Source organism: Petromyzon marinus, chromosome 55 (assembly GCF_048934315.1).
Source record: "Petromyzon marinus isolate PM22_M1 ecotype Great Lakes invasive population chromosome 55, UKy_Petmar_22M1.pri1.0, whole genome shotgun sequence".
NCBI classification, from domain to species: domain Eukaryota; kingdom Metazoa; phylum Chordata; class Hyperoartia; order Petromyzontiformes; family Petromyzontidae; genus Petromyzon; species Petromyzon marinus.
In genome coordinates this window covers 10,795,537-10,822,072 of record NC_133721.1, presented here as the reverse complement: position 1 = coordinate 10,822,072, position 26,536 = coordinate 10,795,537, and the positions used below count along the sequence as shown (strand labels likewise).

The 26,536-nt window shown below is 52.1% G+C and overlaps 1 protein-coding gene across 1 annotated transcript in view; it reads left to right on the top strand.

The window, feature by feature from the left end:
* Positions 1–26,536, top strand: part of LOC116954420 (calpain-5-like) — a 50,000-nt gene that overhangs the window by 7,036 nt on the left and 16,428 nt on the right. Inside the window, exons 2-9 of the mRNA XM_076052345.1 lie at positions 14,513–14,644; positions 15,233–15,441; positions 18,976–19,168; positions 20,199–20,383; positions 22,164–22,241; positions 23,443–23,635; positions 24,097–24,219; positions 24,465–24,661. Coding sequence (XP_075908460.1) covers positions 14,513–14,644; positions 15,233–15,441; positions 18,976–19,168; positions 20,199–20,383; positions 22,164–22,241; positions 23,443–23,635; positions 24,097–24,219; positions 24,465–24,661 — 1,310 coding nt within the window. The remainder of the gene's footprint in view (positions 1–14,512; positions 14,645–15,232; positions 15,442–18,975; positions 19,169–20,198; positions 20,384–22,163; positions 22,242–23,442; positions 23,636–24,096; positions 24,220–24,464; positions 24,662–26,536) is intronic.

Here is a 26,536-nt window from a genome sequence, read left to right as displayed (position 1 = left end):
GGCTGATGTGGACGTGGAGCAACAGCCTCGACTTCTACATCGAGGTGGTTCATGATCCAGGGGTAGTGGAGTGGCGAATCGTCGCTGTGATGATGATCGCGCAAAGGTTAGGTCTCTGTGTGAGTCTATGGGGCTCTGTGTGAGTCTATGGGTCACTCTGAATCCATAGATCTGCGTGAGGCTGTGGGTTTTGTACGTGAGTCTATGGGTCTCTATGTCAATCTATAGATCTCTGTGTGAGTCCATGGGTCTCCATGTGAATCTATGGGTCTCTGCACGTCCGATTAGCACGGTTAGCTACGTACGGCGCGAAAGAAATTCAACATACGTACGACCGGAGATAATTTAATTTCTCAATGGGTGCATCATGATTATCACCATCATCATCATCATCACCAAGTAGACCCGCAACTGCTGGTGCCATGCTTTGTGTGTGGACGAATGTGGTTCAGGGGTCGTGGGCGATTATCTTTAGGGTTGCAGATCCAAGGCAGAGGAGTCGCCTGCGCCGTTTTGATCTCTTGCCAGGAGGAGTTTGTTCGCGACCTCTTGTCAACTCCACTCCGCTTTCAAAAGCACCGTCAGGGTCAATAAAGCATCGTCGCACCGAACTATCCCGACTTGTGATCATAGCGGGCACTTGTCCAATAACGTTATGTTTTGTACGTTGATCTTCTGTTGCACCGTACGTAGCCAACCGTGCTAATCGGAGGTATGTGTGTGTATGTATGTTGAACTTATTTCGCACCCTACCGAGCCAACCGTTCTAATCGGAGGTATGTATGTGTGTATGTGTGTTGAACCGTGCTAATCGGAGTGTGCGAAACACGACGACATTCCCTTAACGGGTCACAACCCCGCTAATGCGCGAATGTATTTCTTTAGATATCTTTTCGTTGTATGTTTTTGTAGTTGTTGTTTGTGATTTTTTTGGTGCCATTTCTCAATTTGTTTAGTCAATCTGATGTAGCTTGATAGTCGTAGTGGTGATGGTTTTCATTTGCTTGGTGCGAGTGTGTGGCCGTGTGTGTGTGCGTGCGTGCGCGTATGCATGCGTGCGTGTGCGTGGATATGTGTGTGCATGCGTGTGTGTGCGTGCGTGTGTGTGCGTGTGTGTGTATGTGTTTGTGTGCCCGTGTGCGTGTGTGTATGAGTGCGTGTGTTTGTGCGTGTATGCGCGTGTGCGCGTGTGTGTGCGCGCGTGTGTGCGCGCGTGTGTGCGTGTGTATATGCGTGCGTGTGTGTGCGCGCGTGTGTGCGTGTGTATATGCGTGCGTGTGTGTGCGCGCGTGTGTGCGTGCGTGTGTGTGCGCATGCGTGTATATGCGTGTGTGTGCGTGTGTGTGTGCATGTGTGCGTGTGTGTGCGTGTGTGTGCATGTGTTTGTGTGTGCGTGTGTGTATGAGTGCGTGTGTGTGTGTGTGTGCGTGTATGCGTGTGTGTGCGTGTGTGTGTGCATGTGTTTGTGTGCCCGTGTGCGTGTGTGTATGAGTGCGTGTGTGTGTGTGTGCGCGTGTATGCACGTGTGTGCGTGTGTGTGCGCGCGTGTGTGTGCGTGTATGTGCGTGTGTGCGTGTGTGTGCGCGCGTGTGTGTGCGCGCGTGTGTGCGTGTGTATACGTGTGCGTGTGTGTGCGCGCGTGTGTGCGTGCGTGTGTGTGCGCGCGTGTCTGCGTGTGTATATGTGCGCGCGTGTGTGCGTGTGTGTGTGCATGCGTGTGTGTGCGCATGCGTGTATATGCGTGTGTGTGCGTGTGTGTGTGCATGTGTGTGTGTGTGCGTGTGTGTGCATGTGTTTGTGTGTGCGTGTGTGTATGAGTGCGTGTGTGTGTGTGCGTGTATGCGTGTGTGTGCGTGTGTGTGTGTGCATGTGTTTGTGTGCCCGTGTGCGCGTGTGTATGAGTGCGTGTGTGTGCGCGTGTATGCGCGTGTGTGCGTGTGTGTGCGCGCGTGTGTGCGCGCGTGTATGCGTGTGTATATGCGTGCGTGTGTGTGCGCGCGTGTGTGCGCGCGCGTGTGTGCGTGTGTATATGTGTGCGTGTGTGTGCGCGCGTGTGGGCGTGCGTGTGTGTGCGCATGCGTGTATATGCGTGTGTGTGCGTGTGTGTGTGCATGTGTGCCCGTGTGCGTGTGTGTATGAGTGCGTGTGTGTGTGTGCGCGTGTATACGCGTGTGTGAAAGAGCCACGTTCAGATACGGCCTTTAAGCTGTGTGAGAGGAACAAAGCGCCTTGTCAAGGGGGCGAGACTGTCCTACCAGACAGTCTCGCCCCCTTCACCTGATGAAGGCCGCTTGTGTTGTGGCCGAAACGTCGTGAGAATATTATTGTGTTATTTTATCAATTTATTATTTTATTATCATTCTACGTGACTTTACCGAAAGAACCAAAGAAGATGAATCATTGCAGTCACGAAAGCTTTAAATCGAAGATAAAGAACCACTTGCCTTATTTTGTTGTGATGCATCGTAGCATCATCAAGGATATTCTTCGCGGTTGAGCAACCACACGTTTTTTTTTACTACCAGCAGTAACAATGAAGATTTACAAAGCGTCTCCATGCAATCGTATCTCGGACAACAATGGAATGACGATCATTGTGATGATGGTGATGATGAGGACGATGGTGATGAGGATCATTACCTCCGTCGGCAATCAATTGTGGCTTTTCCTATGGATCGACTGGCCCCCCGTCATAGGAATGGTGAATTTCCACCACTAGATCCAGGCCTTGAAGAGAAATGAGCTCCAACCTTGCTTTTGTTTGAGCGAAAACATCTTCACTGAATATGAAAAATAACAAAAGGTTTTACCCTTTCTGGAAATAAAACAGGTGTTAAGATTTGATTTAAAACTTTCGTGACTGCAGGGATTCATATTCTTGGTTCTTTCGGTAAAGTCACGTAGAAGGGAAACAATAAAATAATAAAAATATATAAAACAATAAAATTATCACGACGTTTCGACTGCAACACAAGCAATCATCATCAGGTGTTTATTGTTTCATATTTTATATTTTTATTATTTTATTGTTTCCCTTCTACGTGACTTTACCGAAAGAACCAATAATATAGGTGTTAAGATGTTCAAACAGCAAATAGATTTCCTTTTTTGCAAGGAATCAAGTCCCTGCATTAACCACACACACTACGTGTGGTGAACATGCAAACAAACATGGCTCTGATGATAAATGCTGCATTGTCTTTGAAACGGATTGGCCTACACCAGAGAGAGCATTCCTCATAGCTTCGTCTCACCGGTGTTAGAACAGGAAACGCCAAAAAGGCGACCAATACTTTTATTTTTTGATTTAAAGCTTTCGTGACTGCAGTAATTCATATTCTTAGCTCTTTCGGTAAAGTCACGTTGAAGGTAAACAATAAAATAATAAAATATATATAAAACAATAAAAATTCTCACGACGTTTCGACCATAACACAAACGGTCGTCATCAGGTGTGTCGGTTTGCATCAATCCTAACAGCGCTCCGTCAGTTGCTGTCGGTGTCTGGAATTTGTGTCGGTTTGCATCAATGCAAACCGACACACCTGATGACGACCGTTTGTGTTATGGTCGAAACGTCGTGAGAATTTTTATTGTTTTATATATATTTTATTGTTTCCCTTCAACGTGACTTTACCGAAAGAGCTAAGAATATGAAATACTTTTATTGTCAGAAAGGGTAACGCCTATTCTTATTTTTTCAAACTTTCATACTGGCAAAGCGGTCCCATGATATCTTCACCGAACGTTTGTGTTAGTTGCGTCCGTTGCTGGTGTCGCTGCGTCTGCCAGTGACCTCAGTTCAACAACCCATGGCGCAGTGGGCGTGGCCCCGTGACCTCCTGCCGGCAGCGAGCCCTCGACACTCGACGTGGCCTCGGAGTGCACTTGACCTGTCACGAGTGCCGCGGTGATGCCACTGGATGGCGAATGGCGGCTGTTGTTGTGTATATGTATTTTATGGTCGTTATCATTGCTTCACTCAAGATCTGTAAATGAGGATGAACAAAAAATAATCAACAATACGGAATTAAATCGCGGCCTTGAAAACCTTGGATTTACAAACAAGATGCAAACAAAAAAATGCGTAAAGAGCACCCAGCCTTTGTGTGTATACAAACACACCGTCATGATTTCCTGAAGAAGTGCATTGTGGTACTCTCTGCAATCGAATTCCAACTCGAGTTGTGAACGGTTGACGATCACCGCATCACCCTTTCCGCTGCCAACCGCTCACCACAACGCACCTGTTCAGGAAAAAGCTGATGGCTTTTATTGTTGTTGTTGTTGCAACGAGCACGGAGGCTTTGAGCGCTTGACGCGCAATTTGGCGCGTCTCGTTTGAAAGCTGTCGCTCCACGTGAAAGTTGTCGCTGCACGTGTTGGCGTCGTCGTCGGCAGCCCCTCGGGCTTCGAGGATGACGTCCGTCAGGTTTTGGTGGTGGCTCTTGAGGTGGCTGAGGAGTTCAATTCTGGATCCGCGGATCTTTGGCGGAGGGGGCAAGGTGGGGGCGCCACGCAGTCCCAGGACCGCGTGGCTATGGCATCCGTAGTAATGATGCCATAGCTTACAGAGCACCAGACTCAGACTCCGTCAGGATTCTTACGGTTTAAGTTGGTTCATGCTTCAAGTCTCTTCCAGCCAGGCTGCGGCAACCTTTAGGATGAGTCTCACGGCCCATTGTTATTGCCTGTAGAGCCAGATTAGGGGCACCTTCGTGACTTTGATGATGGAATGTGCCTGCTCAAGGCTCACAGAGTCAAAGGCGCCTGTTGAATTCTCAGGGGTTCGCCGACAAATTCCAGACACCGACAGCAACTGACGGAGCGCTGTTAGGACGTTTCGAGTCAACACCGAGTGACGTCTGCAAGATCGCAGAGTCAGAACGGGGCACTGAACACTCTCACAGTTGCACGTGTGCACGTGTGTCTGACTTCTGTCACACCGTACGCAGCCGACCGTGCTAATCAGAGGAGTTGAATTGTATTCGGCGTGCGTCTCAGCGACAGACCAAGGGACTGTGGAGGAGCCTTGCGGTGCGGCGTTTTGGGTCAGAGGCTCGCAGAGGCAGGCTAAGGCAGCCTTAGATTCTTAAAGTTAGTTAGTTAGTTAATTATCTTCATGCCCCTATGGGACGTAAAGCCGCAATGACTTCCCTCCACTTCTTCCTGTCCTTGGCAACCTGTTGAGCAGAGCCCCGAGAGACGTTGATCGCTGCTGCCAGCTACTCCTTCACGGTCTTGCGCCACGTGGTCTTGGGAAGGGCCACAGTAGGCACGGTGTCTAGGGCCTACCCACCCACCCAGCCACTCACTCACTCATTCATCCACCCACTGACTCACTCACCCAGCCAACCACTCACTCATTCATCCACCCACTGACTCACTCACCCAGCCAACCACTCACTCATTCACCCAATGACCCACCCACTAGGGCTGTAGTATCCAAAAGGCCACAGTAGGCACGGTGCCTAGGGGCCTACCCACCCACCCAGCCACTCACTCACTCATTCATCCACTCACTGACTCACTCACCCAGCCAACCACTCACTCATTCACCCAATGACCTACCCACTAGGGTCGTAGTATCCAATAGGCCACAGTAGGCACGGTGTCTAGGGGCCTACCCACCCACCCAGCCACTCACTCACTCATTCATCCACCCACTGACTCACTCACCCAGCCAACCACTCACTCATTCACCCAATGACCCACCCACTAGGGCCGTAGTATCCAATAGGCTACAGTAGGCACTGTGCCTAGGGGCCTACTCACTCACCCACTCACCCAGCCACACCTTCACTCACTCACTGACTCACCCACCCACTCACTCATTCACTCAGTCACTCACTCACCCACTCACCCAGCCACTCCTTCACTCATTCACTCACTCACCCACCCACTCACTCATTCACTCAGCCACTCACTCACTCATTCACCCAGCCACTCACTCACTCATTCACCCACCCACCCACCCACTGACTCACTCGCCCAGCCACCCACTCACTCACTCATTCACCCACTCACTCACCTACTCACTCATTCACCCACTCACTCACTCAGCCACCCACCCACCCACTCACTGACCCACTCACCCACCGGCTCACTCATCCACTCACTCAGCCACCAGGTCCGTATATCGAAGAGGCCACAGTCGTCATTGTGCCTAGGGCCTACAAGAACCTTAATCCGGTCCTGGTCTTGGGTCCTCCAGATTTCCTTTTGCCAAGGTGGTGTCCATTTCATGGCATTTTTTACGTGTTTAAAGTTCAGGGTCAATACCTGATCTGCAGACATGTAGCGTCGAGGCATGGCAAAGTGGAAGCACATGGTGTGATTATACTCTGATTTATTGCAACAGATGTTTAACTTAATGAGATTGTTACAAAAATAAACAGTGCTTGGAACCGTACGCTGCGGTAATACAAGTTAAATTCTGCGATTTCAGTGGCTGATTGTGAATGTAAATATAATTTGGTGTGTTTAAATATCATAATAACAATAACATCGATGGGTCATAGTGTTCAAAGTGAATAACGTCGTGTTGTGACTGAAACGGCTTTCATTAAAATTAATAGCGGCGATCGAGATCTGGTATCGTAGTTCACGCCCCATCAATTCCGCGCGAGTGCTTCGCTCGGACCGAATGCCTCCACGCTGGGACGCGGTGGAGGCATTCGGCAATGTGAGAGTGGCGACACTCGGGGGGGGAGGGGGGAGCGGTGGTGCAGCGGTTAGCGCGCTGCGTGACGAACCCGACTGCGAGCCGCGTACGATTAACCGGCTCACGGCCAACACCGGTGGCGATTATCCGAAACGGTCCTGGGCCTCCACCCCCTAGCTCGACTCAAACTCTAATGAGTACCTGGTGCGGTGTGTAAACATCGCCACTGGGGAGACAAAGACGGGCGGGCGTGGTGCTGGACACGCATCACCTCGTGTCCCGTTCAGGCCTTCATAGGAGGAGGAGAGGTGGAGCTGGGGGGTCTTTGTCTTTGTTGGGTTAAGCTGTTAAGTTTCGTGGGCAGGGTCAAGAAGATCCCCTCGGGTTTGCCCTTCCACGAAGCTGCTCGTGGTCCACCCTAAACCGCATCCACTGCACAAACCAAGGCAGCGGATACCTGATGATGCACAAATGCAGAATGCAAAAACAACTCTCCAGTAGCACTGTGTGACTGTGGTCATCCAGAACCGCCCGCACAACAGATAACGACGAAATGCCCCGATCCACAAAAACGAAGGAGACATCGCAGCGATGATGATGCACGACTGCGCTGCTCCCGACTCGGTTATCCGGGATTGGCCACCTGAATGCGAGGTCGCGGGTTGTCGTCTCTCTGCATCTTCGTCAGCCGTAGGAGAGAAGATGGCAGGGTCAAGGACCAAGAGATCCAAGTTCAATCTCCGGCCACGGCTAACGTCGTTGGCAAGTGATGTCACCTCGTCAACGTTGTCCCAAGTTAGTATGCCCATCGTGCTACTCAAGTTTCAATCGTTTTAATATTGCGTTTAACCAGGTGGGGAATTCAAGAAGCCAAGATAGAGTCTCATTTGTAAGAGTGAGTGAATGAGTGTGTGGGTGGGGTGGGTAAGTAAATGGATGGGTGGGTGAGTAAGTAAATAGGTTAATGAGTGCGTGAGCGAGGTAGGAAATGAGTATGTAAGAGAGGCAACGAGTGAGTGGGTGCATAAATTAATGAGTGGGTGAGTGAGCACGTGCATGAGTGAGTGAGCGAATGAGTGAGTGAGTGGGTGAGTAAATTAATAGGTGAGTGAGTGAGCGAGGGAGGGAGGGAATGAGTGGGTGAGTGAGTGGATGAGTGGGTGACTCAATGAATTAGAGAGTGAGTGAGTGAGTCTGATTGTGGATGAGTGAATGATTGAGTGGTTGAAATAGTGAGTGAGTGGCTAAATGATTGAGTTAATTGATGAGTGTGTGAACGTTCGTTCGCTTCTCAATCCGCTTGTCCTGGTGAGGGTCGCGGCGACAGCAGAATGTTGAGTATGGCGGTCCACACCTCCCTACTCAACATGTGTGTGGAAGTTTAAAGTGTGAAAGTTTAAAGTTTATTTTGTTTAACCCGGCAATAGCTCAAGACACCAGGACTCAGCCTCATTTGTCAATGTGTCCTGGGTAGCCAATACACTGAAAGTAAAACAAACGAAACAAAGTTACGGCAATGAAGCAGAGACATAATCGGAGCAAAAAAATAACTGTGCTTCACAAGATACATAAAAAAACCATTGGACAACCATGAATGGATGTCCCATAATGCCCTGTAGGCGAAATAAGCTGGCGCAGACGATAGACAGGTTGTGCAGATTATAGACCGATTGTCATCATTGCAACCTCCACCGTCTGTTAAAGAACTGGCCGCTGAAGTTGATGTCACAGATCCCTTCCAATAACATCTCGTCCACGCAGCAGAGGTGGGCAGTGCTTTCCCAGCTGGCTAGCGACTTCTCAACGGGCCCTTGCGCATCGCTCTTCCACCCACCGCCCCCTTCACCGGCGTGGTAAAGCATGGTCAAACCACATGGCGTAGGGAGGCCTTCATCCAGCAGTTGCTGAGACATAACTTAGAAGCATTGCTGCATACCAGCCAAGTGATAAGATCACAAAAAAATCATTCATTTTGAAGAAGAAAAAAACAACTCTAGGGGGTGGATGGGTGGGTAGATGGATGGTTGGGTGGGTGGGTGGATGGGTGGGTGGATGGGTGGGTGGGTGGATACGTGGGTGGGTGGGTGGATGGGTGGGTAGATGGATGGGTGGGTGGATGGATGGGTGGGTGGATAGGTGGGTGGGTGGATGGATGGGTGGGTGGATGGGTGAATGGATGGGTGGGTGGATAGGTGGGTGGGTGGATGGATGGGTGGGTGGATGGGTGGGTGGATGGGTGGATGGGTGGATGGATGGGTGGATAGGTGGGTGGATGGGTGGGTGGATGGGTGGATGGATGGGTGGGTGGATGGGTGGATGGGTGGATGGGTGGGTGGATGGGTGGGTGCTTGGGTGGGTGGGTGACGTGGTGAAATCTGAGGTTGACATTCCACAAAGAGACCTCGGTCTGCATTTTCGCGGAGCCGCTTTTACCCCGGGATTCCGTTGAGGAGCGGGGTGCATTTGAGGCAACAGAGACTGGACCCCCTTCCGTTCACAAACACAGCACGCGTAAGCGGGCTAACGTCGACATTTACACAAGTGGCTGGGGCGGAAATCTGTGGTTTACAAACTTATGAAATATGTTTTTTTTTTCCTCCATGAATCCTGCTTATTGAACACACGCGCGTATTTGTGTTTAGAGAGTATGTAAACGTGCACAAATATTTGTTTACTAAGCCAGCCAGCCAGCCAGCCGTTGAGATAGTGTGGCACTGCGGTCTTTTGATGTCTGGCCAGGCACGTTGGCAGAGCCAGTTTCGTGATCGGGGCTCAGAGAGATCTGCCCAAAGGTGCTCGGGAGTGCCAACGTTCACAACATCCAAGCGAAATTTGTCGAATGTCCACACTACCCCACGCGGCCCTCCAACGTTGGGTGCCCACCTAAGGTTGAGATAAAAGTTTATCTTTACACATTTGGCTACGATGTTATCTCTCTCTCTCTCTCTCCTGCCGCTGTGGCTTGCTTTTTGTGTGTGCGTGTGTGTATATCGATAGCGGGTGAGCGGTAGTGTAGCGGTGAGCGCGCTGCGCTACAAACTTGGCGACCCGGATTCAATACTCGCTCACGGCCAATACCAGTGACGATTATCTGAACCGGTCCTGGGCCTCCACTAGGTTGACTCAGCCTCAAATGAGTACCTGGTGCGATATGTGAACATCGCACTAGGGAGACAAAGGCGGCCGGGCGTGGTATTGGCCACCCACATCTTCGTGTGCCGTGCCGGTCTTCATAGGTGCTCGCTAACAGCACTTGCCCCTACAGTCTGTTAAGGCTATACGGGGGATCTTTGTCTTTGTATCGATAGCACTGTGGCATTTTCAAGGATACATGTTTTAATAGGCGACATTTCGGCCATGACCATTTTTCAGAGCATGTAAAATACAGAGGTCCAGAGAGATGGAGTGGGATTCTACGACTCTTGTTATACAGATGCGGCTTTAACCCATGCTGGCAGTAATACAGAAGGGGTTAAGATGTTCCAACACCAAATAAACTAAAAACGAAACTATTTTTTTGACTAGTTAAGGCCCACATAGCTATGTATCTCTTTTTCATTTCAGTTTTCAGTTTCATTTATTTGGTATAGCTCTGTGAGCCATTCGGCTCTTGAATCGGGTGCAACCGCAACAAACAAAAAACAAAAACATGAACAAGAAAACATCTTAAAGTGACTATGTGACTGTGCAAACAGAAAATCCAGGAAAACACAGCAAAAATCTTCCAGAAAAAGCACCGTACACCAACCGCTTTGTGCAAAAATCCCAGTGGGATGCAAGTCAAACAACAACAACAACCACAAGACAACTTAGATTAAGGCCATCAGTTTACCTCCGTACTATAACAAACAAACATGGCCAAACCAAAAAACATTTTAGAAATCACCAAAATAAAGTCATAAAAGCAATGTAACAGTGATCATAGGGATTTTGTCTTAATAAACGACATAAACAACATGTACCACCAAACCCTGTAGCCATAGCTTGCTGCATGAGTCACTCCACAACAGCAGGAGCATCAGTAGGAGTACCCAACATTTGCAATGCGCCTTTAGAGATCAGCACACTAAATCAAAACACAAGATCATACTTTGCAGCGGTCATCCGGAGCGAAACATTTGATTTTAGGCCACTGAATAGCAGTGGCAGCTAGGGGTGTACAACTCCTCTAGAGCAGTTTTGAGTGAAGATCTCATAGGTGGTGATTCAAGTTGCAGTTTATTGGCAATAGCATTCCAGACCCTGGGGGCATCAATAGCAAAGGCCCTTCCTCCAGTATTTGTACGGCAATAAGGAATGTGAAGCTGGTAAATGAGCTAAGACCTTAGGTCACATTTGTTCTTCGAAACAGAAAGGAGATCCAGCAGGTAGTCTGTGGATTTTTTTGTAAGTAGATCGTGAATAAATAAGATCTGGCGCACAAGCCGTCGAATATTAAGAGATGTTAAGCTTGACCCAATGTAGTGGTGGGTCCTATATGGGGAGATGGAGAGAGGGAGAGACACGCAAACTTCAAATATACAACAGACGTCAGGGTCGGGATCGAACCCACGACCATCTTGTATACCAGGCGAGGTAGTTAACATCTCCTAGCCACCGTGGCACCCTTATAGGCACCTATTGCAAGGCATCAAGTCTACATTAACCACGTAAGCTCGTGGTAAAAAGATGCAATCAAATACGCTTTGATAATGTGTGCATTGTCCTTGAAACTGATTGGCCTGCACTCGACACAACCTCCTGATAGGCACTCGATATCTCTGGCCCCTCTAGTTGTGCGCTATGAAGAGAAAGTCCGTTCCGCAAGACGTGTTCCTATTCTAAGGCCACGGAATCATCGATTGAGAAAACCTCGAAGAAAAAAGAAGAAGACATTTGATTGATTTTGTCCTTGACTAAAATAGTTCGAGAGCCGCATCACGCTCAGGTGCACAGCAGATGACGACGCACATTCTCACTTGAACAAACAAAAATTGGTGATGGAATCAACTTTTGGGGAAGTCTTTAAAAAAAAGAAAATTTCCAGACAAAAGTCTCGTTCCGAGTGTGCTCCCCCCCCTCCCACTCTACCCCCCCCCACAACCGTTGTTAATAATGCGATAGATAAATAAGTGGGGGGGGGGGCAAGGAGGAGTGGGGGGGTGGCGATGGGGGTGGGTGTGGGGGGGGGCTAGGGTGGGGTGAAGAGGGACACACTCTTACGGTTCGCATTCATGTTCAGAATCAGAACATTGCATTTATACTGCAGAAGGAATCCGATGAGCTATAAAGCTCTTATGTCACAGATGGTCCAGTAGGGGGCACGTGGTAAGCACGTTACCAACAACGAACGATAAGAGGCGCAAAGCGCAAGAAAGCTCAACAAATCAGCCAACACACAGACACATGTGCAACGCTAAACCATCACCATCCTACCAGACAAAGCTCCACTGGCCACAGCTCAACAGAGTTCAACATATTCTTAGAATTACTGCAGTCACGAAAGCTTTAAATCAGAGTTCAACATCTTGACAACAGAGCCACGGCACCCTCACTTGGCTGGTATGCAGAAATGCTTCTTAGTTATGTCTTGATGGGGGAGGGGGCGAGTGGGGGAGGGGTGCGCCACAATATTTCCAACAACAATAAACAACAACAACAACAGCAACAACAACATTCGCCACTAAGTGGCGGCCACGTCACACACGGCGCCGGTGCCAGGCTAGGTGCACTCTGAGGCCAGCACGTGAAAAATGTCGATGGCTCGCTGCTGTCAGGAGGAGGGTTACGGGACAGATCCAGCTGGTGCTGTGGGGTGACTGCTGCTGTGCCAGGCTAGGTGCAGGAGGAGGTCAAGGGACAGACCCAGGGTGCCGTGGGTTGATTGCTGTGCCAGGCTAGGTGCAGGAGGAGGTCAAGGGACAGATCCAGCTGGTGCTGTGGGGTGACTGCTGCTGTGCCAGGCTAGGTGCAGGAGGAGGTCAAGGGACAGACCTGGGGTGCCATGGGTTGACTGCTGTGCCAGGCTAGGTGCAGGAGCAGTTCACGGGACAGACCCAGCTGGTGCCGTGGCTCTCCCGACTGAGATGACTGGCAGATGCACCACCCGTGCCCCCTACTGCGTACAAGTCATCCACACCGTGCACAGGGGAGGCCTCCCAGCCTCATGGACGAGCTCGCCTCCTCTGTGTGCCTTGCCGTGTTCACCAAGCAAAGCCTCGCGTGAGCTCAGCGAATCTTCGTTTTTTTTTAATCTTCCAGGATCCTTGCCACGGGTTTCACGCGGGGGGGGGGGAGGCGATGGCTGGACCATGTTAGACATCCCCCAAGTCGAGTGGACTTTGACATGTGGTGCAGCGAATGGGGCCCATCACCACCACGGTCGATTAGGCACAATCCCATGTTTTGTGGGTAAATCGCGGCTAACTCCCACCTCTTTCTTCTTCGACGTTTTGGACAGCAGCGTGGAAGAGTAGGCCAAGTACCGGTAGAGGAGAGCGAGTCCTCGTTCAGCGCACTCGTAGATGTCACGTTGAGCGAAAAGATTACCTCTCCACGCAACGTCCCCCCCCTCTCTCTCCCCTCTTGCCCCTTCCCCCTCTCTGACCTATAACCTCTTACCGCGGCATCTCACTCCCACTTCAGCAAAACATATTTCTTGCTGTGGTTTTCCCACCTGATGATGATTGCTTGTGTTGCAATCGAAACGTCGTGATTTTTTTTTTATTTTCTACCTACGTGATGACTTGACCGAAAGAACCAGAGAGTATGGATCCCTGCAGTCACGAAAGCTTCAAATAAAGATTTCCCCCAATGAATAATGTAACAGCGATAACTCACTACTTACTACCACTGCGCACACGCACAGCGAGATGGCACGGACAAATAGCCGAGGCTACGACGCCACTGCGTTACTGCATCGTTCCGCGTACTGTATCAACACGCCTCGTTATAACGTTTCGCGTTATAACGGGGCGTGTTTCGCGTTATAACGGGGCGTGTTTCGCGTTATAACGGGGCGTGTTTCGCGTTATAACGGGGCGTGTTTCGCGTTATAACGGGGCGTGTTTCGCGTTATAACGGGGCGTGTTTCGCGTTATAACGGGGCGTGTTTCGCGTTATAACGAGGCGTGTTTCGCGTTATAACGGGGCGTGTTTCGCGTTATAACGGGGCGTGTTTCGCGTTATAACGGGGCGTGTTTCGCGTTATAACGGGGCGTGTTTCGCGTTATAACGGGGCGTGTTTCGCGTTATAACGGGGCGTGTTTCGCGTTATAACGAGGCGTGTTTCGCGTTATAACGGGGCGTGTTTCGCGTTATAACGGGGCGTGTTTCGCGTTATAACGGGGCGTGTTTCGCGTTATAACGGGGCGTGTTTCGCGTTATAATGGGGCGTGTTTCGCGTTATAACGGGGCGTGTTTCGCGTTATAACGGGGCGTGTTTCGCGTTATAACGGGGCGTGTTTCGCGTTATAACGGGGCGTGTTTCGCGTTATAACGGGGCGTGTTTCGCGTTATAACGGGGCGTGTTTCGCGTTATAACGGGCGTGTTTCGCGTTATAACGGGGCGTGTTTCGCATTATAACGGGGCGTGTTTCGCGTTATAACGGGGCGTGTTTCGCGTTATAACGGGGTGTGTTTCGCGTTATAACGGGGCGTGTTTCGCGTTATAACGGGGCGTGTTTCGCGTTATAACGGGGCGTGTTTCGCGTTATAACGGGGCGTGTTTCGCATTATAACGGGGCGTGTTTCGCGTTATAACGGGGCGTGTTTCGCGTTATAACGGGGCGTGTTTCGCGTTATAGCGGAGCGTGTTTCGCGTTATAACGGGGCGTGTTTTTATTATTTGAATTTGCATTCCACCCGCAGGAGCTCTGCACTTTCCCGCGCATGGTGATCGGAGGCATCAGCGCTCACGACCTGAACCAAGGCACGCTGGGAAACTGCTGGTTTGTGGCCGCCTGCTCCTGCCTGGCCACTAGGCCGTCCGTCTGGAGCAAGGTGAGGGCCTAACGCAGTGATGGTTCTTCTTCTTCTTCTTAACCCGGGGGTGCATCGCGACACCCCCAGGTTAGGTGCCGGAGGAGGTCGCGGGACAGACCCGGGGTGCCGTGGGTTGAATTGACTGCTGTGCCAGGCTAGGTGCAGGTCGCGGGATCCCCCCCGGGGTGCCGTGGGTTGACTGACTGCTGTGCCAGGCTAGGTGCAGGAGGGCTGCGAAATACCCTTTCTGGGGGACACGGCCAGACAATTTTTAGAAGGCAAATCATCAAAAAGACAAATTAAGCACAGGCACGTAAAGTAACAACTTACTTATTTGTTAATATTATGAACAAAAAAAAAACATTACGATTGAGAACCAAAAGGGTGCAAGGCCTGCAGTAAAGGTTAACAACCACTGGCATATACTATTCAATTATATTTTATTTTACAGGTAATAGGGCCCACCACTCAAGATATGTAAGCGGTTGTGCCTGTGGCGGAAACAATTTTTCCGGAATCTGTCAACAGACCTCGACACACCTGGCTGAAACTCCCCACCACCCTCCACCCTACCAACTCCACCCCACTCCTCCCACCCCTCTTCAGGTGATCCCAGACCCCTTTAGCCAGTGCTGGGGCAGCGGAGGGCCCAGTCCGCACCCGGGGATCTTCCACTTCTGCTTCTGGCGCTTCGGCGAGTGGCTGGACGTGGTGGTTGACGACCGGCTGCCCACCTCCGACGGCACGCTGCTCTACTGCAGCTCGAGCGAGCCTTCCGAGTTCTGGAGCGCCCTGCTGGAGAAGGCCTACGCCAAGTGCGTCGCGTTGGTGGCCAGCCGCGGTGGCCGGGAGATGTTGACTGCCTCGCCCGGTAGACAGGAGGTCGTGGGTTCGATCGCGACGCTAACGACGCCTGCTGTTGTTTATTTGGAGTCTGCGTCTCTCTCTCTCTCATCATAGGCACGGTGGCTAGGAGATGTTGACTGCCTCGCCTGGTAGACAGGAGGTCGTGGGTTCGATCGCGACGCTAACGACGCCTGCTGTTGTTTATTTGGAGTCTGCGTCTCTCTCTCTCTCATCGGCACGGTGGCTAGGAGATGTTAACTACCTCGTCTGGTATGCAGGAGGTCGTGAGTTCGATCCCGTCCCCTGATGCCTGCTGTATATTTGGAGTTTGCGTGTCTCTCTCTCTCTCTCCCCATGGTCGCGTGGATTTTTCTCCCGGTCCTCCAGTTGTTTCTCCCTCCACATTTAGAATCAACGTCACGCATTTAGAGTATTTGGCTGCTATAAATGTCCACGCAACGATAAGCCGCTTTGTTGAGCCGTCATTTGTTATAGCCAGGTCCCTTCTGAACAAGAGCTACAGTACATAACTCACTGGGCCTTACCTCGTAAAATAAATTAAATAGTTTAGTTTAACTTGGCATCTCAATCCTCCCTCCCTCCCTCTCTGTGCGAGCCGCATCCTCTCTCAGAGACGTCTGTGTCGATCACATGGCGTCCCTTGATACGAGCTCACTTCATGACCTATTTAAACTATTTTTTATTTATGTTACCCGGTAATAAGGCCCACTGTAATTGGAAAATTATAGCAGCAAAATGCTCTAAACAGCGTGGCGTTGACTCTAAATGCAGAAGGAAAAACCGGAGGACCTGGAGAAAAAGTCCGCGCGACCGCACGGAGAGAGAGACACGCAAACTCCAAATATACAGCAGGGGTCAGGATCGAACCCGCGACCTCCTGTACACCAGACGAGGTAGTTAACATCTCCCGGCCACCGTGATGATGATGAGAGAAAGAGGTATGCAGACTCCAAATATACAGCAGGCGTCGTCAGGGTCGGGATCGAACCCACGACCTCCTGTATACCAGGCGAGGTGGTTAACATCTCCTAGACACCACGGCGCGATTTGTACGCAGGGGCCCTCTAGAACTGTCCGGGTGACTCGGAGCGTCCTTTACTTCTCACCTCGTCTCCATCCTCCCTCCACCTCCTCCATGCCCGCCGCCCAGCCCCGTGCGAGCCGCGTCCTCTCTGCTCAGAGACGTCGGTGGGGTCCACACGGCCTTCCTTGACACGAAGCTCACTCCCATCGCCCGCCGCTTTCCCATGGGCCACCAAGCCCTGCCAGCGATGGGTCTCACCGGTTGTCGTAGTTAGTCGTAGCCTCGTTATGATAATTATTATAATATTTATAAATGTAATGATGTTGTTTGCTCACGATGATCCTGCTGATAATACTGCTGATGCTGTTGCTGCTAATGATGATGATGCTGCTATTATTATTATTTATATCATCATATTATTATTCCATTTATATATGGTGTTTTCATCAAGGATCTCAAAGTGCTGTACAGGACACAGCAGCGGCAGGCACTCAGCATAAAAATAATATAAGTACATTTAAAAAAGTTATTTACGAAAAGTACAACATTTTTATGAGTGGAAGCGTATAAATAGGTTTTAAGGCACATTTAAAAAAAATGTCCAGACACTCCCAGATCACTGACATCGCGTGGAAGAGCGTTCCATAGCGTCGGGGCTACACGGGGAAAAACTTGGGGGGGGGGGGAGTGGTAATCGGTCACGTGGGGCCCCCCACAATTTTCATTAATCTCGCACGGTCGTCAAACGTTAAATGAAAGCATTTTCGTAAAATTAAATTTAAACCGCGTTGTTGGTGATGGTTTTTGACACCGTTGTTGAAGACAAATCTCACGGTGGTTGTCACAGAGGCCCCCCCAACTCGTAACTTTGGCCAGGCTGCTGGTTCCCACCCTCGCCACCACTCACACGGCACCGGCCTTGACGGTCTGGATTCGACGTCTTTTGATCTACGATCGACGCGTCCCCCCTCTCTCTCTCTTTCTCTCTGCCTCTGCGTCTTTCTAAGTGAGCCGCGTCCTTTCCCAAAGACGTCGGTGGCTTTGGTGGCCCTGACCCCCGTTCAGCTCTGCGATGTTTTCTAAACGACTCCGCATTGGTGACGTCGCTGATTATACTCACGGTCCTCGCTGCTCCTGATGCTTCAGCTGCTGATTATGTTGTTTGCTCATGACGATCCTGCTGATAAAACTGCTGATTCTTTTGCTGCTAATGATGATGCTGCTGCTACTGATGCTGCTGTTGCTGATGCTGCTGTTGCTGATGATGCTGCTGCTTATGATGATGCTGCTGCTGCTGCTGATGCTAATGATGCTGCTGCTCCTGATGCTGCTAATGATGATCCTGCTGCTAATGATGATGATGCTGCTGCTGATGATGCTAATGATGCTGCTGCTCCTGATGCTGCTAATGATGATCCTGCTGCTAATGATGATGATGCTGCTGCTGATGATGCTAATGATGTTGCTGCTGATGATGCTGCTAATCATGACGCTGCTGCTAATGATGATGATGCTTCTGTTGCTGATGCTGCTGCTGATGGTAGACCAAGTGCCAGTGCTCTCGGATGCTGGCATCGTCCCTCGATAACTCAATGAGCGTGCGCCCAACGCGCATTTCTGAACTATTATTATTTTACATTTTTGGCGTATCTAACGTGACAGCCTGGAAGATGAATAGCGCACAGTGGCTGTTTGTATATCCAGCACTGCGTGCCCGTGGCTTGGAATGTAGAAAGGACATCTGGGTCGTGTTGGCTTAGCACAGGGGTCGGCATCCAAAGTAACAAGGAGAGACATTTTACTTTCTAATTGCGGTACGAAACAAACTCCATAGGTCACGAGCCGCAATGCATTGTGGTGAATACGTGGACGGCGTTGGGGGTCGTGAATGAATAACGTCACAAAGCAGCAGTCCCTGAAGAGCCGCGAGGAGCCAACCCCCTGGGGTGGTCTTGAGAGCTGTCTCACTATCCTCCTCCTGGACCCCGTACACCCCCCCCCCCTCATCCGCATCACTGTCCCCCTCCTCTTCGCCCTTCTCCTCCATCCCCTCCTTCTCCTCCCCCCTCCCCCTTCTCTCCTCCCCCCTCCTCCTCCCCCTTCTCTGCCCCCCCTCCCCTTCACCGTCCTCCCTCCCTCCTCCTCCCACTTCCCCCCCCTCCTCCTCACCCTCCTTCTCCCCCCCTCCTCCTCCTCCCCCCTCCTCCTCACCCTCTTTCTCCCCCCCCCCTCTTCCTTCTCTCCCCCTTCTCTGCCCCCCCTCCCCCTTCTCTCCACCTCCTCACTGTCCTCTTCCAGCCCCTCCTCCTCCTCCTCACCCTCCTCATCCTCCCACTTCCCCCCCTCCTCCTCCTCCATCTTCTCTCCCCCTCCACCTCCTCACTGTCCTCTTCCAGCCCCCCTCCTCCTCCCCCTCCTCCTCCTCCCCCTCCTTCCCCCCCTCCCCCACCGTCTCCAGGTTGTGCGGCTCGTACGAGGCCCTGGACGGGGGCAGCACCGCGGCAGCGCTGGTGGACCTCTCGGGCGGAGTGTCGGAGCCCCTCGACCTCACCGACACCGCCCTCGCCCACGACGCCGTCCGCAAGTTCCACCTCTTCAGCCGCCTGCTCAAGGCGCACTCGCGCGGGGGCCTCATCAGCTGCTCCATCCGCGTACGCTGCTGCCGCTGCTGCCGCTGCCCCACTCCGTCCACTGACAGCCCCCCCCCTATTCTCCCCGCCCCCCCCCCCCCCAGCTCACCCACCAACTCCACCGTGAACTTAGCCGGGAATTTCAACCGTAGATGGAAAGCGTTAAGGCGGCGGCTCCGTCTTGTCCGTCCGTCCGTCCGTTTTTTTCGTCTGTCCGTACACACATCCGTCTGTCCGTATGTCCGTCCGTACGTAGGAACGAACAAACTTCCGTCCGTCTGTCTGTTCGTACGTCGTCCATATACCTGTCTGTCTGTCTGTCCGTAGCGGGGAATCTCCGATTAGCAATGGTTGGCTACCAGCGGTGCGAAAGAAGTTCGACACACATACATAAAGACACACACGTACACACATACACACGTACAGATACACACACACATACACACACGTACACATACACACGTACAGATACACACATACATAAAGACACACACGTACACATACACACGTACAGATACACACACACATACACGTACACACACGTACACATACACACGTACACATACACACATGCACGTACGTACACACACGTACACATACACACGTACAGATACACACATGCACGTACACACACGTACACATACACACGTGCAGATACACACACATACGCACACACGTACACACACGTACACATACACACGTACAGATACACACACATATGCACACACGTACACACACGTACACATACACACGTACAGATACACACATGCACGTACGTACGTACACACACACATAAAGATGCACACATGCACGTACGTACGTACACACACACGTAAAGATACACACATGCACGTACGTACACACACACACGTAAAGATGCACACATGCACGTACACACACACACGTAAAGATACACACATGCACGTACGTACACACACACACGTACCCACGCGAGTCCACGTGCTCGCTCCGACCCCACCCGCCGCCGTCCCCCCCCCACCCCCACCATGCCCCCCACCATGCCCCCCACCATGCCCCCCCCCCCCGGCAGGCCACCGCGGAGGAGATGAATCGCCGCCTGGCGAGCGGCTTGGTGCAGGGCCACTCGTACTCCGTGACGTCAGTGCGCAAGGTGCTGCTGGCGCCGCGGGACGGCGACGTCAGCCGCAAGCAGTTCCTGCTGCGCTTGCGCAACCCCTGGGGCCACCGCGAGTGGAGCGGGCCGTGGAGCGACACGTGAGCGCCGGGGTCGCCGCCGGGGTCGTCGTCGATAGTGGCGGGCGCGTGCGGGCTGATTGATGGCCGCTGGCACGATGACAGGCGACTGGAGTGAGCTTGGTGTCAAGGAAGGCCGTGCGATCGTCACCGACGTCTCTGCGCAGAGAGGACGCGGCTCGCACGGAGTGTGGGACGGGGTGGGGGGGGGGGGTGATGGAGGGATGGAGGGAGGATGATGATGATGAGGGTGGAAGTAAAAGACGCTCCGAGTCGTCGGGACAGTTCCAGGCAGGGGTGGAGCCAGCGGGGGGTGGCAGGGGTGACATTCTGCGTATAAGTGTACGACACTCGGTCTGGCGGACTCCGTGAAATTAAAATTTGTTGAATGTCACCCGGGCCTGAAATCCTGGCTCCGCCTCTGGTTCCAGGGGGGGGCCTGCATACAAATTGCGCTGCGGCTGCTATGAGATGTTAACTACCTCGCCTGGTATACAGGAGGTCGTGGGTTCTATCCCGACCCTGACGACACCTGCTGCTGTATATTTGGAGTTTGCGTGTCTCTCGCTCATCATCATCATCATCACGGTGGCCAGGAGATGTTAACTACCTCGCCTGGTATAAAGGAGGTACCTGGGTTCAATCCTAGCCCTGACAACGCCTGCTGCTGCTGTATATTTGCAGTTTTGCGGTGTCTCTTGTCTCTCTGTTTCCCCGTGGTCGCGTGGATTTTTCCCCGGGTCCTCCGGTTTTCCCCTCCACGTTTAGAATCGACGTCACGCGTTGAGAGTATTTGGCATGGATGAGCGACCACCAGTGCATACCAGGTGCATACCAGGTATTACGGGCAGAGGGCTGCATACCAGGTGTTACTGGCAGAGAGCTGCATACCAGGTGTTACGGACAGAAGGCTGCAATCTGCTTATCGTTAGTTTGCAATGCAAGAGCGGGTGGTGGCCTACAGATTTGTTCCACTGACAGCATTGAGTCTGTGGATTGAATCTAGGTGGCTATTTGAACGTCACGTATATGTAGAGCGTGGAGTCTTCATCTCGCGTATGGCGATATCCTCGCCCGCGGCATTTACGTATCCACGGTTTTCCTTCAGCACACCATCGGCAGTTTTTTTTTGCCAAACCGCGGCAGTTTTCAGGAACGTCAACCCCCCCCCCCCCCCACCACGGTTGGCGAGGGATCAATGGATAAAACCTGGCTGATAACACCTTAGTAAGTACAGGATCGCAGAGCTGGGGTAATAATTCTAGATTTGAAGCTTTTGTGACTGCAAGGATTCATACTCTTTGTTTTTTTTCGGTAAAGTCACGTAGGTAAAATAAAATAAATGAAAACAACTAAATTAAATCAAAATAGCTGTATCAAGTGCTGTGACTGTTCCACCTGAAGACGGAAGCTTGTGTTGCCGCCGAAACGTCGTGATTTAATTGCGTTTTTTTAATTTATTTTATTTTACCTACGTGACTTTACCGAAAAAACCAAAGAGCTCGGGCAATGATTGGTAGCGCCGGCTCACCGCCTGACCGCTACCTATCAGCTTGTCTGTGGGTGCCCCAAGCAATTGCGATTTGCACGAACGTCAGCACCTCCGATTAAGCACGGTTAAGCTACATACGGTGTGAAAGAAATTCAACACACACACACACACACCTAAATCTGAAATGTTCACAGTGAGCATGTATATAATAACAACGCCACAATTGGAGGGGGGGGGGGGGGGAATTGGATAGAGGACAATTATTATTATTATTATGACAGTAAAACGTAAAATATTGCCGTCCCGCAGGTCGGAGGAGTGGAACATGGTCAGCGGGAGCGAGCGCCAACGGATGGGAATCACGGTGCGGAACGACGGGGAGTTCTGGTGAGTGACGGCCGCTTGCCCCGCAGTGGCGGAGTTGCCGAGTGTGCGGGGAAGGGTCACAACCGCACTGGGATCCACGGACCGCGGAGGAGGGGGGGCGGGGCCCTGGTGGCACTGCGTCAGCCTCTCCAACCTCGCCAACCAACGCCAACGTCACCAACCACAGGCTCTAAAGACTGGGCTCTCAAAGAAAGCTGTCTCTGGCGTGGACCAATCAGTTTCAAAGACAATACATCATACACTACCAGAGCACGTTTTTTTGTTTGTTTGCATGTTCACCACGAGTAGACGTGGTCAATGCAGACGTGGTTCCTTACAAAAGGTTTCTGTTTGGTGTTTTAATATGTTAACACCCGTTTTATTGCCAGAAAGGGTAAAACCTATTCTTATATTTTGATACTGGCAAGGGAGGTCCCATAATGGCTCTCTCCCTTGTCAGTCAAAGGATACTCACTTTCACCATCCTTGGACTCTCAAGTTTCCACATTGTCTCGCTTGCTTGCTACTTGTGTTTAGTGTTGTTCTTTCCCCCGCACCTCTGATGAGCACTGTTAGCTGCGTACGGCCCAAAAATAAGTTCGGCATTCTACATACGTCCGAATCCTCATATCCGTCGTCACCGCTGATGTATGTATGTAAGTTTAACTTATTTTGCACCGTACGTAGCCAACCGTGCTAATGTATGTACAGAGACTTCTGTAATTACAAACGAGTTATGTTCCAAAGGGCTGTTCGTAAGTCGATGTATTCGTAAGTCCAACTTTACTCCTACCAATTCCAAACATGTTGTACAGCGTGTACACTAAACACGGGGAATGGCTTTAAAAGTTGTATAATCTCCTGTAGATATAGATGCCATCGGTTCTTTACGTTTTGCAGATGTAGATGCGACTACCGCCATCTATTGCACGGCGGCTGAACTTACGACTCTCGGTTCGAACAGATAACTGGACATGCGGATAGGTTTGTTCATATCTTTGAAAGTCTGTAAGTCGAATGCTCGTAAGTAGAGGATTCCCTACATATTGAACGTCTTTCGCACCGTATGCAGCAAACTGTGCTGATCGGAGGCACGGCATGATGACGATAGTGTGTGTACATGTTGAACTTCTTCAGCACCGTACGTAGCCAACCGTGCTAAATGGGAGGCGCGGATGGGTGCCGCTCCCCCCCCCCCCGCCCGCCCCCCCCTCCCCCGCAGGATGTCGCTGACCGACTGGTGTAAGAACTTTACGGACGCGGTGGTGTGCCGCCTGGTGAACACGGCGCTGCTGAGCGTGCGCAAGACGTGGGAGGAGGTGCGCTCGTTCGGAGAGTGGGTGCCGTCGCCCGATCCCCGGCGCAATCGTGCTGGGGGCTGCAGCAACTACGACACCTACCTGCAGAACCCGCAGGTCGCTGGCGCGCACAAACGCGCACATCCACGCCCACACATGCACAACAACAACAGCAGCCGCCATCGGCATACCTGTCAACCCCCTTATCAGTGCCCTACCTTGTTACTCACCAAATCACACCTTATTGGTCACCCCGTGCCGCTTATAAAATCTCAACGTTCATCCTACAAAGTCCGATTACAAAGGGGGAAACACAAACAATAGACAAAACATTGTCTTTGCCCGTATTGAAAACGGCCGTGCGCCACATGGGCCTGAAAACTCAAATCTTCCTCTGCAAGAATATGGAGTAAACCACATGGGTTGACACGGTATGCATTCGCTACTAGGTGGCGGTGATGTCATCACAGCGCTTGTGCCAGGCCACGTGAAGTGTCAAATGCCCGCTGGCAGGAAGTCACGGGACAGACCCAGGTGCCGCTCTCCTCACGCGTGTGTCTTCTCCCTCTCTCTCACAGTACATGTTCCAAGTCCAGAAGAACAAGGACGAGATCCTCATCTCCTTGCAGCAGCAGGACCGGGACCCCAGTCAAGCCTCGAGTAGGCCCAGAAAAGTCTCCATCGGGTTCCTCATCTACAAGGTGCAGACTGCGTCGACACCCCCCTCCCTACCCCGGGTCACAACATCAAACAAACAAAATATTATCTTAAATCTGATTGGTTGTTCATGGCAGGTTTGTATTGGTTGCTGTTGCTATTGTTGAAGAAGCCACATCGGGGTGCACGTGTTTAGTCTGACTTCCTGGATAGTGACACTCAGTTCCTGGATCTTGTCCTGCTGCCTCCCGCCACTGACCCCCGACCGCTGACCCTTGCTGGCGTGCAGGTGGAGGAGAACCGAAGGTACCGCCTGCACAGGGCCCCCGAGCGCGTCGCCGTCTCCAAGTACATCAACGCGCTCAATGTCTTCCTGCGGCTGGAGCTTGCGTGCGGCCGCTACGTCCTCATCCCCTCCACGTACCGCCCCGGCATCCCCAGGCGCTTCCTGCTGAGGCTCTACTCCGACGTGCCGTCGCATTTCCGGTCCGTGCTGCCCCCACGCTTTCGTGTAGCCCCCCACCCTCTGACGCCTTACCGCAGCAGCCAAACCAGACCCACGCTCCAAACCTAACCCTCACCCCTAACCACACCAGCCAACCAGACCCACGCTCCAAACCTAACCCTCACCCCTAACCACACCAGCCAACCAGACCCACGCTCCAAACCTAACCCTGACCCCTAACCACACCAGCCAACCAGACCCACGCTCCAAACCTAACCCTCACCTCTAACCACACCAGCCAACCAGACCCACGCTCCAAACCTAACCATCACCCCTAACCACACCAGCCAACCAGACCCACGCTCCAAACCTAACCCTCACCTCTAACCACACCAGCCAACCAGACCCACGCTCCACACCTAACCCTGACCCTTAACCACACCAGCCAACCAGACCCACACTCCAGACCTAACCCTCACCTCTAACCACACCAGCCAACCAGACCCACGCTCCAAACCTAACCCTCACCTCTAACCACACCAGCCAACCAGACCCACGCTCCACACCTAACCCTGACCCTTAACCACACCAGCCAACCAGACCCACACTCCAGACCTAACCCTCACCTCTAACCACACCAGCCAACCAGACCCACGCTCCAAACCTAACTCTGACCCTTAACCACACCAGCCAACCAGACCCACGCTCCAAACCTAACCCTGACCCCTAACCACACCAGCCAACCAGACCCAAGGCTCCAAACCTAACCATCACCCCTAACCACACCAGCCAAACCAGACCCACGCTCCAAACCTAACCCTGACCCCTAACCACACCAGCCAACCAGACCCACGCTCCAAACCTAACCCTCACCCCTAACCACACCAGCCAACCAGACCCACGCTCCAAACCTAACCCTGACCCCTAACCACACCAGCCAACCAGACCCACGCTCCAAACCTAACCCTGACCCCTAACCACACCAGCCAACCAGACCCACGCTCCACACCTAACCCTCACCTCTAACCACCCCAGCCAACCAGACCCACGCTCCAAACCTAACCCTCACTCCTAACCACACCAGCCAACCAGACCCACGCTCCACACCTAACCCTGACCCTTAACCACACCAGCCAACCAGACCCACGCTCCACACCTAACCCTCACCCCTAACCACACCAGCCAACCAGATCCACGCTCCACACCTAACCCTGACCCTTAACCACACCAGCCAACCAGACCCACGCTCCAAACCTAACCCTCACCCCTAACCACACCAGCCAACCAGACCCACGCTCCAAACCTAACCCTGACCCTTAACCACACCAGCCAACCAGACCCACGCTCCAAACCTAACCCTGACCCTTAACCACACCAGCCAACCAGACCCACGCTGCACACCTAACCCTGACCCCTAACCACACCAGTCAACCAGACCCACGCTCCAAACCTAACCCTCACCCCTAACCACACCAGCCAACCAGACCCACGCTCCACACCTAACCCTGACCCTTAACCACACCAGCCAACCAGACCCACACTCCAGACCTAACCCTCACCTCTAACCACACCAGCCAACCAGACCCACGCTCCAAACCTAACTCTGACCCTTAACCACACCAGCCAACCAGACCCACGCTCCAAACCTAACCCTGACCCCTAACCACACCAGCCAACCAAACCCAAGGCTCCAAACCTAACCATCACCCCTAACCACACCAGCCAAACCAGACCCACGCTCCAAACCTAACCCTGACCCCTAACCACACCAGCCAACCAGACCCACGCTCCAAACCTAACCCTCACCCCTAACCACACCAGCCAACCAGACCCACGCTCCAAACCTAACCCTGACCCCTAACCACACCAGCCAACCAGACCCACGCTCCAAACCTAACCCTGACCCCTAACCACAC